Below are 15,587 nucleotides of genomic sequence, written 5' to 3'. Positions count from 1 at the left end.
TTGTAGTTAAAGGTTGCGACCATATGTGTTTTTCATGTTCTTAGCTGTAAACCTATCTTTCACGTCCTTAGCTGTAAACCTATGTTTTACCTATATCACCTTATCTTAGGTATATTTTCTCTTTAATTCTATGCAAAACATCAAGTTTTATGGAAAAGTTGATGTTTTGCATAAAATCAATTTTATGCAAAACATCAACTTTTTCATAAAACTTAATGTTTTGCATCAACTTGATGCAAAACATCGAGTTGTGTGGAAAAGTTGATGTTTTGCATCAACTCGATGCAAAACATGAACTTTTAGGCTAAAAGTTGATATTTTTCATCGAGTTGATGCAAAACATTTTTTCCACACAACTTGATGTTGTGCATCGAGTTGATGCAAAACATCAACTTTTCCAACTCGATATTTTGCATCAAAGTTGATGAAAAACATCAAAGTTTTCACACAACTCGATGTTTTGCATCAAAGTTGATGCAAAACATCAACTCTATCACAAAACTTGATGTTTTGCATCAAGTTTCAAATGCTTTGGAGAAAAAAGTTGGAGGATCGAAGGTTTATTTTCACAAACGAACTTTTTTAGCAATTTCATTCCTGATAGCATGCTTAGACGACCTATTCTATAAATTTTGAGTATGAACACGACTATGTTTCGATGCGATTTGCAGACGTCACAAAGCGACTTGCTGATGTACCAAGTCGCTTTGTGACGTCTGCAAATTGCATCGAAACATAGTCGTGTTGATACTCAAAATTTGTGGAATAGGTCGTTTGAGTATGCTCACATGGACGGAATCGCTAAAACAAGCCGTTTGTGAAAATCGATCTTCGATCCTCCAACTTTATTCTTCGGAGTATCTGAAACTTGATGCAAAACATCAAGTTTTGTGGTAGAGTTGATGTTTTGCATCAACTTTGATGCAAAACATTGAGTTGTTTGAAAAAGTTGTTGTTTTGTATCAACTTTGATGTAAAACATCGAGTTGTGTGAAAAAGTTGATGTTTTGCATCGAGTTGATGCAAAACATCATCTTTTCCACACAACTCGATGCATCGAGTTGATGCAAAACATCAAGTTTTTTGAAAAAGTTGATGTTTTATATCAATTTTTATGCAAAACATCAACTTTTTCATAAAACTTGATGTTTTGCATCAAAGTTGATGTAAAACATCAAGTTTTGTGGGAAGTTGATGTTTTGTATAATGTTGATACAAAACATCAAGTATTGTAATAAAGTTGATCTTTTGCATGAAAAGTTAATGTTTTGAATATAAAGTCAATGTTTTACATCAACTTGATGCAAAATATCAAATTTTCGTAAAAGTTGATGTTTTGTATCAAGTTGATGGAAAACATCAACTCTTAGTTGAGAAGTTCTTACTCAGCTATTATGGCTAAAACATCCTTACTATGTGTATAGTAACCAATAGGATTCGAACCTAAGTCCCTGCCTGATATTTTACAAAAAAGTATTTTGGAAAGTATAAACTTTTATTTCTTAAAGAGACATTTTTCATACTTTCTAAACTCATTTAATAACTAAAATTATCATTTAACTCTTTTTTGTCACATCAAGGACACATCTTCTTTAAAAACGAGTGTGGAATTATTTTTCAAAATTAAACAACTTTTAAATAGCTTATTCATGATATTTTAAAATTCATATGTACATAACGAACTCTTTTTAAAAAAGTATATATTATCAATTAAGAAATTATGATACTCAAGAGCTTCAAAATGGATTTTAATACTACTCTCATTGAGAGCCAAAAAAATAGGGTTTTATAATTAAGATAATAATTGTATCAAGATAACGATTTTGTAATATAATTATACAAATAGTTTTTTATAGTTGTACTCTCTGTAGCATATCCTCAATCATGTTAACATGGCAGATGACCCAAGGAGTCTAAGCTTCAAGTGTACACATAGAAGAAAAAATTGTATTTGTGGATAGTGATGAAGAAGAGGATGCCTCGTCTACCTTCTCAAGGAAAGGGCACATCGACTAGTGATGGTGTAGCAATGATTATGAGGAACTGTACCTATGCCATAAGCTATATGTTTAGAAAATGGCTTCTTTTACAGTTGTATCATTTTTTTAATGGATTGAAGATGAAAATAATAAACATTGTTTCTATTTTGGCATGTTTTGAAAACTTATTGTTAGATTTTTAATTATAATCTCAAAAAGTAAGCAAAACGAAGTCTTTTTTTTCATGTCAATTTTTGTAAGAAACATGTAAAGTGCCCAAAATATTATCGTTTTTTGGCAGTGTTGTACGCATGCGTAGACCACTTTTTAAAAAGAGGTAAAAAATTGAACTTTTTTTATGGAATCTTTGAAAGATGCCAAATGTTTCTCGTTTTTAAGAAATATTACCTATTTTGTTCGCAACGGTGTTTAGGTCTTTATGAACCCTGGATGTCTAGCTATCAGGCTTTCCTCAAAAATTTTCCCTTTGTTTCCTCATCATTAGGAATGCATAGCTGATTATTGTAATACATGCATCCTTCGTCCAATTTGTATCCAAGAACTCGACTCATTTCTTAAGGAGTCTTGCTTTCCTGCATCAATAGCGTAGCAATAGGGGCAAAGAATCTATCCTGCATGATCTTCTCTCTTTCCTCACTGATCAATGGATTTGACACCAATGTTATTGCAAGCCAAGGAGGCTTTTCTACTGAGCACATTGGCCCTACCACATTTTCTTTCCTTGGTCAGTACTTTATCTCAAAATCAAATTCCTGCAGGGTCTACATCCACCTTCTTTGACGCATGTTGAGATCCCTTTGGGTGAAGACACACTTTAGACTTTGATCATCTATCATCAAGGTGAATCTCTGTCTCAGGAGATAATGTCTCCACAAATTTAGAGCATAAACTACTCAGAGTAACTCTAAGTCATGGACATCATAATTTCTCTCATGCGTTCTGAGTTTTTTGGATTCATAGTCCCTTCCTACGTAAGTGCACCTCCTAGGGCAAAACCACTAGCATTTGTCACTACCTCAAAGGGTAAGGAAAAATCTGGCAATTTTAGGACAAGGTTGATTACTAAAGCTATCTTCAGCTTATCAAAAGCACTCTTACACATAGCGGCCCAATGAAATAGGGTGCTCTTCTTGAGAAGGTTAGTTAAAGGGGATGCTATTTGAGCATAATTGGGTGTAAAGATTATATGCCATCCGGTTAATCCCAAGAATCCTTTGACTTCTTTCACTGTTTTGGTCTCTGACCAATCCACGACTACTAGGATTTTAGCAGGGTACGAAGAAATCCCGTCTTTAGATACTATAAATCCCAACTATTCGACATGGTTAGCAGAGAAAGTGCACTTGCTCTTCTTTTTACAAAGAGTTGGTGCTTCCTTGGGATCTCCAGGACTTTGCGCACATGATCTACTGTGTTCTTAGAGTATATCGGGATGTCAAAGAAGACAAGAACAAATTCATCCAAGTATTCTCTCATAATGTCCTGTATGAGGTGATTAAATGTTGCTGGGGAATTAGTTAATCCAAACAACATGACTATGAATTCATAGTGCCCATAGCGAGTATTGAAGGCTATCTTTGGGATATCTTGTTCCTTGATTCTGATCTAGTAATATACAGATTTGAGATCTATCTTTGTGAAATTTGGGTTCCACTTAACCGATCCAAGAGTTCATCAATCCTAGGGATAGGATATTTATTTTTGATTGTTAACTTATTTAATCCTCTGTAATCAATATAGAGTCTTAACATTCCATCTTTCTTTTTTTTGAAAGAGAATGGGCACAGCCCAAGGTGAAATATTGGGTCTTACGAATCCTTGCTCTAGCAATTGTCTTAATCGCTCCTTAAGTTCTATGGCTTCAAGAACTGGCATTTTGTATGTATTATGGGCTACTAGTGGCTGAGCTCCGAGGGTTAGCTCTATCTCATGATCTACTTCACGAGTCGGACATTAGCGTACTCACTTAGCCATTTTGGTTTTGTACCCTTGCATTGTCTGTCTACATAGACAGTTTGGGCCCCTTCAGCAATTTAGGAGCTTTGACTAATTGCAGAACTAGGGATCTGAAAATTCCAGTTCCTTGGACTTAATTCCCGTGTGCAGGTTGAGGAACGAGATGGCTCCATTGTGACAGTGAATGTCAGCCTGATTTTTGTGGAGCCAATCCATTCCAAGGATTCTATCATAGATTCCCAAAGGTAAAACTTTGAACTAGTAGTCTGTCACATTCCCATCTAGATTAAACTGAATGCAGTCTGTCTCATGGTGTGTGAAACGAATCTTCCCACTGGCCAATTCTACTTGCATAGGTTTCCCTATTTTTTGATCTAGGACTAACTTACGCAAGCATCTAGGGGAAATAAAAGAATGTGTATTGCCTGAATCAATCAAAAGCTTAAAGTGCTTACCCTTGTATTCTACTGGAGTCTGAAGGACTAAGAACTGATGATTTTGCCCTTGATGTTCAATGGCGGCATAAATCTGTCCTCTTTCTTCCTCCACTGCACATCAGCTATTTGTGATAGCTCTGGCTACTGACTGGGGTGGGACTCTCTCTCGCTGGCTTCCCCAATTCTGAGAGGGGGTTCTGAGACTACTTTGCATTGAAGCTACATGCTGAGCTGGCACTCTTCTGGAGTTGCCTTGATTTTGGCGAGGGGGACCTTGATTGGTTGGATATGAAGGAGTTGATCTCTGCATTCTAGGACCTTGGCTTCTTTGGCCCATTGACATAGAAGGAGTTGGGAAATCCTTGAGCTGGTGCCCAAAACCTTGACAACCAAAACACTTGTTTTCACTTCTAAGCTCTTCCTTTTGCATCCTGGAAAGAGTTGGAGCTCCTGAAAAAGTACTCCGATGAAAAGGTCTTCCTTCATTTCTAAAACTTCTCGTCTCTTGGTTCTGATTGGGACCTTGGTGTCTTTTAGGAGGCAGAAGGTTGGAAGTACTTCCCGAGGGTTTGCAACCTTTTGAAGGATGAGGGAGCTGGCTTTGGCGGGACCTTAACAACAAAGGCCTTGGCGAAGTCCTTCGCCATCCACACTACTTCAGCCCCATTGAAATTGGCTTGGCATTCTTTACTAGGGTATCCAAAGGTTCGTTCATTTCTCAAATGAACCTAGCCATAAGCTGTTCCCAATCCAGTGGTGGTGAGTATTTGAGGAGAAGAGAGAATGCCTGGTGGTATTCCTCCGTGTGGTATGGCTTCCTTGGGTTATCTCCAGGAACTCATTCATATCTTAGTTTCCAGGAAGCTAGGAGGATAGAATCTCTTCCGGAGGTATGCCTTGAGATCATTCCATGTCTAGGTGTTCCGTTCCACATGGTTTGTTTCATAGTGATTTCTCCATCCTACTCTGGCTTTTTCTACAATCTTTAGCCTGGCAAGAGCAATCCTACTTTTCTCATTGTATCCAGTGACATCAAAGTATTCTTCCATGGCTTCGATCCACTTTTCCACAACCTCGCCTAAGTTTTCCCCTTCACCCTTGAAGGGACCTGGCTGAAATCTGTGAAGAGCTTTGCGAACATCAGGGTCAAGCTCTTCCTCATCTTCCGTGAGAGGATCTCGCTATCTACCCACGATTCACACGTCTCATGATTTTGCCAAAATGATATATCATTCAATTTCTATTTGAGTTTGTCTCAAGATCCTAAGACTTAAGAAGTTCAAAATTAATTACTTCAAACAAGGTAATCGTTCTTATTAGAGATCTACGACATTCGTTCGAGAAAACAGATCTTATTTCTTTAAACCTGATATATGATAGTCAATCACTTAGACAACTAGAATTTTTCACAAAACATTCTTTATTTACATAAGGTTTTGAATATATATATATATATAGAGAGAGAAACATGGCTCTAGAAAATCAATGCCTCAATGATGTACGCATGAGACGACGATACTGGGCTATGGACATGCCGCGATACAATTGTTCGCTTACTGCTATTGGTGCTACAATCTTACATTAGGGCCAAAAATGACTCAAAAAGGGCTGTGTAAGGAAGTGATTAATTTGCTAATTAGCGGAGCTGTTGACGGTCAAAACGACTCCAAATTTAGCGATTTTCCTAAATAAAAGCACATCCAAGTTATTTAAAGCGCATTCAAGTACATACCTTTTAAAATTAAAAAAATAATTTCACGATTCCCGGGATAGTTAATGCCGACATGACCACGATTCTTATTTTTGAATTTTTGCCGCCCCTCTCTCACTGTTTCTTTGCCATTCTCTCCCTTTATTTGTCACTCTCGGATATGGCTCTGTTCTTCACGAGCTTTCTCTACTAACTTTTTATGCTTATTGCTCTGTTCCATCTTTTATCAAACTTAATAAAGAGTATTAAGTTTCAATAAAGAGTATGCGACTACACGAAGTTCTTTTTAATGAAGTTTAACGACTTCGGAAGGGAAGTTTATATCCACCAGACCCTGAAACTGGAAGGTATCCTTCTTTTCATACTCCTCATGATTTGATGAGATTTGTTGGAGATGGGGTTATAGTTTAAGGCTTTCTTACTCTTCAATAAACTATTTATCATACATTCAAAATCTCTTTCCTTGGCTGCAGCAGCATAGCTAGCATAGTAAAGAAAGTAACCTGCTCTAGAGGCATTAAAGCCTGCAGCATAACCAAAAATCCTAAGGGCAGCAACTCTCTCAAGAACCAATATCTTGTTAGCATTTATTTGAAGGGGTGTGTAACCAAGAAACCTTGACAATACCTTTAGTGCAAATAAAGGTAGCTCAGGCTCTTCAGAATATTGACTATGAAAGGCACAAAAGGTTGCCTTGTCCAACAAAGGAAGATAGTGCAAAAGAGAGGATGAATCTTTCTTAAAGGTTCCTTCTGTTGCCTTTCCTCGTGAACCTTTGGCTCTTCCAAGAAAATTATCACTGTCAAGAAGTTCAAGCTGCAGAAAAAAAATAATTGATTAAAAAAAGCTTTAAAAGACAGAAAAAATATCAAGGGTCATTAATGAAACAACCTTCTGCAATTCATCATCTGCAACAACAACCTTCTCCTGTGCGAGGTTGAATAAACCAAATTTTTCCTTCTTTGCAACCTCTTCTTCTAAATCTCTCAGCTTGATATCTCTCCCAAAAGATTGAATACCAAGCTCCTGGAGCCTGTTTTCAAAATCCTCATCCTTCAAAGAAGGTGCTTCCTCCTCAACTCTCTTCATGCAAACAGCAAGTGCATCAGGAGCAGTAACAAAAGAATCATTTGAAGTCTGGAGATCAAGAGATAAAAACTCCTCCTTGGACTCTTCCTCTGTGTCAATAAAGTCCAAGGCAACCTCAGAAGCCTCAGCTACTATAGCTGCAATACAGTAGTCCTCCCTTATATTGAGAAGAAATTGAATCTGATGAAGAGGGATGAAATCTTTGTCATTAATAAGAAAGGAGGGGAGGCTTCGTATAGTAAGGGAGGCCTCAGACACCTCCACATCTTCAATGGGTTCAGGGATGAGGGTGCTTGCTTTAAACTCTGCAACATCCAAACCTGCACGTTCTTTTTCCTCTGAAGCAAAATCAATCTTTTCCATCTCTAAGGTCTCAGATTTCTCTATGTTCAAAACAGTGGAGACATTCAAGTTTAATTCATCCTTGGATGGAACATCTTCACCTGGAACTTGAGCACTTTTCTCATCTTTGAGAAAAAGAAAGAAAAGAAAATCAATGTCCTTTGAAACAAGGTTGCAACTTTTAACATGGAGTTGACAGGATATGGATTCTGGGATTAGAACATTGGACTTCTTTGAAAACCTGCCAAACCTTCTTAAAACTTTATTTTTTTCAAGAGAATTTTGAGTGAAATCAGTGAGATGAATGTAATCTTTTCCTTCCAGAATCAAACACCGACCAAGAACTGCATCCTCAAATTCCTTTAATTCATCTGAAATAAACTCTCTAAATTTATCCAAGATTTCACCAAGGACAAATTTGGGATTGAAAATTTTCAATGCCTCTGAGTAGACTTGCATGTCTCCACCAACCTCCAAAACGGCCTCCAGCAACCTTTCACTTGGGTCATCGAAAATTTGTTCTCTTCCCTCAAGATTAGTACTCATATCTTCGGTTCAATCTGCAAAAGAAATGGAATAGAAGCACCAAAACATAGTGGAAAACCTGCCTTAGAACCAATTCAACGTCTTAATTCAAGCCTCTAGGTTGTTTAAAGGTTCAAGAAGCACTTACCAATACGGCGCGATACAAGGGCTTTGGAACACCTCGGAGGGCCTCCTATCGCGTCGTGTTGGGTAAGCTGAGGGAAAGAAGTGAAGCACCTGAATGGAGCAAAACGAGGTCTTTGGAACAAATGCAAGGGCCTCCTCTCGCGTATTGTACCTGTCAGTTAAGAAACTTGGGTAGAAAATATGTTCATTTCTAGCCTCATTTATGTAAAAAATACGTTTCTAGCCCCTATCGCATCGTGAAGGAGAATTGGATAGCCCCTATCGCATCGTGAAGGGGCCCGATGGGGAGGAGCCTTGGGGGCCCGATGGGGAGGAGCCTTCACGTGGCGGGCCCTGAACTAAGTCTAAGGATATATGAGCTCAACGGGGACAGGAACCTCGTGGGGACCCCTTTAAAAGGGAAATGCTCATAAGGCGAAAGCAATCCTTGAGATGATGGGTAAGCTCAGCGAGAACAGAAATCTCGTGTTGAACCTTATGGGGATAAGCTTGCCCGAGCTTGCGAAAGCAAAATCTCTCAACTTTAGACTTAGACTGAGACCTCCCCCATCTTCATGAATGGTTATCGCTTTTGATTATCGATCCAGGATCCCCCGTGGGCGGTCCCCGGGCGGACGGGAAATAGGAAGGCTACTGGGGACCCCTGATGATCAATCGGCGCTTGATCATGTGGTTAATCGGCAAGCCCCCGCGTGTGGACCTCTGGGCATTGGGACTGCGGGTGAGTTACCAGAGGAGGAGAACCTTTGCGTTAGGCCCGAGCGTTCCTCAACAAGAGAGGGATGTGAGGGCGAAACGGAGGCTTTATCCCTATAGCTCCAATTCTCCTTCACGATGCGATAGGGGCTATCCAACATCCTCTGACCTTGACTATCGCGTCATTCCGGCTTCAGTCGCCTTCAGCCCCGCAAGAGAAGAGAACCACTCTCTCTCTCTCTCTCTTTCGTTTGCTTGACTGTGGTCACAGTCAGCCACGTCTCGACCGGCGCACAGGCCACTCCTTGCCAACATCCATATATATCCGACGGCAACACCGTGGACAGTAGCATAGCTAGGCGGACAAAAGCAGCCACCAACCACGCCTGTGCAGCCGTTGTTGTATGTCGCCAACAACGAACTACAGCAAGCAACCACCTTCAGACGTTGCAGAGTCGGTCAACACCTAGAGAAAAACAGCAACAGCCGGTCATTTTTTTTTTGAAATACACATGCGGCTTTGCCTGATACGACACGTGCTAGCCCAAAATCGCTCAATTTCGGCTCAAGTTCCTCCGTCAACAGAACATTGGCCGCCTTCACGTCTCGTTCTGGCTATCATATTCACCTTCACCTTCTCTGCGAATTCTACAGCGCAAAGCAATCCTCCTACACGACGCGATTAGCCACCTCAGTCAAAGTCCGTTCATATCTATCGCGTCGTTTTGGATATCATTTTTACAACTTAAAAAAGTCTGTTTTTTCAATCTAAAAGCCTTCTGTATCGCATGCTCAATCACCGAAGCCTCCTATGCCAACACCCATGCCTCCAAAATCATCTTCCAAGTCTCCCAAATTATCACCTAAAAAATCTCCCAAGCCTTTTGAAGAGCCACAGTTCTCAGAAGCCCCCAAGGTCTTATCAAGAGAGCAACCTGAAGACTCTTCACAGCCCCCTGTCCAGTCTCCTAAGCCAGCAACCCCCCCAAGGCCAAGTTCAACAAAGAAGGCTAGTGAGCCTTTCTTTTCACCTAGATTCAGCAAACAAAAAAGAAAGAGGGACTCTGAAGCTCCTGGGTCCTCGAATGTAAAGAGGAAGATGGATTTTGATTTATGTTCATTTCTAGCCTCATTTATGTAAAAAATTGTTTATTTTTACTTTGTAATGGAGCACCCAGTTTGTGTCAAATAGATGTACTCCTCAACTGAGAAAAATCTTTGATGATGATTTTGCAGTAAAAAATGTCATAAGTACCAGCATATTGAGTCAGACAACAAGATCAAAACAAAATCTTTATTTGAAAAGTATTGTGATTACAATTTCATGATCTTGCATTTGGCTCAAGTACAACTCTTTTGGGTGGAAGACATGTGATACAAGATGTTACATTCTCCATCCTTTTGCTTACAACAATTCCATCTACTTTAAATTTATATTCAGAGGATGTTTCATCAAGAAACTCAAGTGACTCTCTGACATCTTTCAGCATCCAATTAGCTATAACTATAAGTTCTCTAGGCTCAGTTAGTTGATGTACATATATTTTTAATTCAAACTTTGGACAGTTCTCTTCTGAATCTAGGGATACCCAGAAACCTAGCTTTACCTAGCATGCTTCTCCATCTTCTATAATCATAACCTAAAACTAATGATTGACGACATAATTGATATGAAATTGACAGAGAATTGGGACTTATTCTGCAACTAATATTGTCACCAATGTGGTAAGTTTCTTTGGTTCTCCATCCTTCTCCAAGCACAATGTCGAGTTCAGCCATAGAAAGTCTTCTGTTGAGCCACATTGTCTTTGATCGTTGTAAATCCATGGTTTTGAAACATGCCACAAAGACATGTAAAGGTAAGAACCATTGAACCTTTATCCTTCTTGATATTCTACCCGAAGACATAGCTTTCAAAATGTCTTCTTTGATTTTGAATTTGAAGCTCGATAAAGTAAGTGAGTCTGGAGATTTCCAATCTAGCGAGTTGATGGTAGGAACAGGCACTTCATGAAGTTGTCCTTTCTCACCTTCTCTTGATGGAACCATATATTCTGCAAAATAGACAAACAAATCCATCGATTTGAAAAAAGATGGTGGTTTATCAGCATACAAAACATCTGCAATTCCTTTGTGAATTGCATTGAAGGTTCCACTCAGACTTTCAATAGGTTGCCACTCCACAGCTGTCGATGGAAAGATAACTGTTGTTGCCCAGTCATTTATTTGAAAAGACATAGGTTTCCAAAGTCCTTCCTCCCTGATATTATTAAAAACACAAGAAGTGATACTATGAGATGGACGACGTGCAGAGTTTGCCATGGGAACTTAAAAACAGAGAAAAGCCGCAAAAATTCTACAAAGAGAGAGAGAGAGAGAGAATGTGAAAGAAAGGATAGTGTAGACGTTCGAGACTAACTTGTCATGTCATAAATGTCGTTATTTTCAAAATTTGAAATAAAGATTTTGTATCTTCTTTGATTTTTTTTGAAATAAAATATAGAGCTCACGTCTGGTACGGTGGGTCCAAACTTTTATGTTTAGTCGTCCAGAACTCTCAAAAATAGCGGTGTCCACCAAAAGATAGCGATTTTTCACCGTTCTCCGTGAAAATAGTTCTCCAAGACCCAAGATAGAGGAGACAAGAATGCCATACTTTTGTATACGTGGCAAATATCTATTGGACCATTCCTTAATCTTAAGATTAACAAACAGCCCATTTTTAGACGTTTTTGGCCCTAATGCTTCTCGGGATAAAACGGTTAAGAAGTCTGAAAAGATGACAAGTAACCCTAAAATCTGGAGATGTGGGGTGATAAAGGATAACACCACGAACCACCTTTAACTTCAACATGACCATGGCTAATGAGACATTCTATGTCAACATCTGGCACGCTGGCTACAAGAGGCGTGGATATATTGTGCTGCAAACCACTTATGTTGTCGTCTCTCAGCTGGGTCTAGAAAATATAGCTCCTCAAAATGATTAGTAAGCCTTGCCCTACTCATTCGAGTCGTGCGCGAAGGAAGAGAGGATATGCTCAAAAGAGAAAGCAGTCATATCTTGAGTTTGAGTAAGATCGGGGATACCATATAAATATCTATAAAATCTAATTAATTAATTAAAAGTCTTCATCAATGAAGCTTAATCTGAATGAAACTACAGCATGTGAATGCATCTTTCTAGGATTTTATTATAAAATTCAAACAAATTCGTCTTTGATTCTTGAGCTTTCAACAAAGCTTTGATACCATCTGTGAGACCCCTGTGCGCATTGGAATTCGGGGAGCTAGCAGCACAGCAGAAGTAGCAACCTCTCGCGTGGGGTAGGATTTCCCAGTCGTCGGGGCCTTGTCCCCATGAATGTCTGAACAAGAGACTGATCCGGCGGTTCCTCCGAAACCGAGACTGGAAAAACTTCCCTTGCCTAGAAAACTTGGGCGATTCCACCAAGAAAAATCTTCTACTAACAAAAATTTTATCTAATGGGTCAAGGCCTTAATTATCCTTTCTATTCTGATCAAACCCTAGGTCACATGGCTAGATCAAGGAAGGGAATTACACTTGGTTCATAGAAATCATCGCTTTTTTCTCCCTTAAGCGAGGCACAGCCATTGATTCTTTCCCATAGAACAAAAATCTTCCTGGGACCGACTTACTCTAACTAGTGTAACTTGAACATATCTAAATTTATTTGTAGGAATCCACCGATCGGCCCATGGGTTAGCCAACCGCCCAACCACTGAATTGGTGGGATTTCTTTTTATAAAAATTTGGTTGAGAAGTCGGCACTCAAGCAAAATACAAAATAGACAAACCACTTACACACCCAATATGAAATTGCCTTTTTCACAGATTCAACTGTCTTTAAGGTAGAATTGAAATGAAACCATACTATTTCCATCATAATCCTCAAAATTCTAGTCCATTGTTTTACAATCATAATGTCATCCGGACTCTCCATTAAAGACCAGCTAGTCAACCAATGAGATCCGATTTCAAGTTCCATTTCACATAGATAATTCCTTGCCAGTCCATCCATATCTTCCTCGAAATACGCATGGGTGTTCTAGCAGCCGGCGAGCCCATGGATCACCTTGTTAGAACCCTCTAGGGTCCTCCTTAGGTATCCTAGCACTTCATTTAGGGACCGCTTTGTCGGCCCTCGCCCATTGTACCGGAAACGCACCATTTTAACCATACCAAGGATGGTCCTCCTTAGGTGTCCTAGCACTTCATTTAGGGACCGCTTCGTCGGCCCTCGCCCATTGTACCGGAAACGCACCATTTTAACCATACCAAGGATGGTCAAGACCTTGGCAGGCTTTACCCGCAGGAGACATCCTTTGATGACTCCCCAGCTAACTGTTGCAACATAACTCTCCTTAGATTAAACCATAAGCCAAATACTTCCTCCAACATTCTGGCGTAAAACAATCCTTTTTCAAAAACAGAGTTTCTATGCAAGTAAGAATTTTCCGTTGAGTTTGATTCCACAAGACCCTTTTTCTCAGAATCCAGACTTTCTTAATGAAAATCATAATTCTAGTATCTCGGTAACACACCCATCAATTACAAGGAATTTTTGACTTATTTCTTGATGATTCTGGGGTCTAAGGAAAACTTCTCTAAATCACCGGTAATCCATTCTTCGTACTGAAAGAACTTCTCTTGGGTTGCACACAAATGAAGACCATATTTGCTTCCTCAAACACTCTCCATTCTTTTCTTGTCAGCATACTACTTTTGTTTATCCTGGGCAGCCTTAATATCTTTGCAGATTGCCTGCATTTGCTACTAGCATCTGTTTGGACATCTCGATCCTGATCAATGGGTCGAACCAAGTTAATGGTGTGAGGCAATCTTGTCCATATAGAGCTTTGAATGGGCTCATCTCGATACTTTGGTAAGAGGCATTGTAATAAGCAAACTCAACTAGATGTAAGTTTCTTAACCACTTTTTGGGTTCTCTGCCACCACAGCATGACCAAAGAATATCTTCAATTACTTGGTTTACTCTTTCAGTCAGGCCATCTGTCTCTGGATGATAAGCTGTATTGAGATCTATCCCACTGCTTCGAAGAATGCAGTTCCAGAACCTTGATGTGAACTTAGTCTCTATCGCTCACTATTCTTATGTGTAAGCCTGAAAATATCCTTGAGGAAGACACTGGCAACATCCACTGCACAGTAGGTTTCTTTCACTAGAATCAGATGGGAAACCTTGGTTAATCTGTCAACTACCACAAAAATGGAGTTGTAACTTGATTGCACTGACGGTAATCCTGTAACAAAATCCATACTGATACATTCCCACTTCATTTGTGGAATGTCTAAGGGATGCAGCTTTCCTGGCATCTTAACCGTTTCTGCCTTGACTCTTTGACATGTTAAGCACCAACGTACATGATTGAGTACATCCCTTTTGAGTCCTAGCCAGAAGAAGCCTTTCTTTACAGATATGTAGGTCTTTATGAACCCTGGATGTCTAGCTATCGGGCTATCATGGGCTTCCCTCAAAAATTTTTCCTTTGTTTCCTCATCATTAGGAATGCATAGCCGATTATTGTAATACATGCATCCTTCGTCCAATTTATACCTAAGAACTCGACTCATTTCCTGAGGAGTCTTCCTTTCCTGCATCAATAGGGCAGCAATAGGGGAAAAGAATCTGTCTTGCATGATCTTTTCTCTTGCTTCACTGATCAATGGATTTGACACCAATGTTATTGCAAGCAAGGAGGCTTTCCTACTGAGCGCATCGGCTACCACATTTTCTTTCCCTGGTCGGTATTTTATCTCCAAGTAAAATTCCTACAAGGTCTACATCCACCTTCTTTGACACATGTTGAGATCCCTTTGGGTGAAGATCCACTTCAGACTTTGATGATCTATCATCAAGGTGAATCTCTGTCTCCCAAGAGATAATGTGTCCACAACTTTAGAGCATAAACTACTCAGAGTAACTCCCAGTCATGGACATCATAATTTCTCTCATGCATTTTAAGTTTTCTGGAATCATAGACTACTGCATGACCTTCCTACATAAGTGCACCTCCTAGGGAAAAACCACTGGCATCTGTCCACTACCTCAAAGGGTAAGAAAAAATTTGGCAATTTTAGGACAGGGTTGGTTACTAAAGCTATCTTTAGCTTATCAAAAGCACTCTAACTCATAGCGGTCTAATGAAATAGGGTGCTCTTATTAAGAAGGTTAGTCAAAGGGGATGCTATTTGAGCATACCTGGGTATAAAGATTATATACCTGGATATTAATCCCAAGAAATCTCTGACTTCTTTCACTGTTTTGGACTCTGACGAGACCAATCCACGACTGCTTGGATTTTAGCGGGGTCAAGAGAAATCCCGTCTTTAGATACTATAAATCCCAAGTATTCGACATGGTCAGCTAGCAAAGAAAGTGCACTTGCTCTTCTTTGCAAAGAGTTGGTGCTTCCTTAGGATCTCCATGACTTTGCGTACATGAATCTTCATGATTTGCTGCATTCTTAGAGTATACTGGGATGTCATCAAAGAAGACAAGAACAAATTCATCCAAGTATTCTCTGAGAATGTCCTGCATGAGGTGATTAAATGTTGCTGGGGAATTAGTTAATCCGAATGACATGACTGTGAATTCATAATGCCCATAGCGAGTATTGAAGGTTGTCTTTGGGATATCT

General features: G+C 39.5%; 1 protein-coding gene across 1 annotated transcript; it reads right to left on the bottom strand.

Moving 5' to 3' along the window:
- Positions 1-648: 648 nt before the first annotated feature.
- Positions 649-8,169, bottom strand: LOC147628339 (uncharacterized). Its single transcript, XM_086813038.1, has 3 exons — positions 6,996-8,169; positions 6,551-6,920; positions 649-716 (listed from the first exon to the last, which is right to left on the bottom strand). The coding sequence occupies exons 1-3, from the start codon at positions 8,079-8,081 to the stop codon at positions 649-651; spliced, it is 1,524 nt and encodes a 507-aa protein (XP_086669164.1). The 5' UTR covers positions 8,082-8,169.
- Between the last annotated feature and the right edge of the window lie 7,418 nt (positions 8,170-15,587).

Source organism: Cibotium barometz, chromosome 19 (assembly GCF_041138505.1).
Source record: "Cibotium barometz isolate CiBa-2024 chromosome 19, ASM4113850v1, whole genome shotgun sequence".
Classification (NCBI taxonomy): domain Eukaryota; kingdom Viridiplantae; phylum Streptophyta; class Polypodiopsida; order Cyatheales; family Cibotiaceae; genus Cibotium; species Cibotium barometz.
This window is presented reverse-complemented; position numbering and strand designations above follow the sequence as displayed.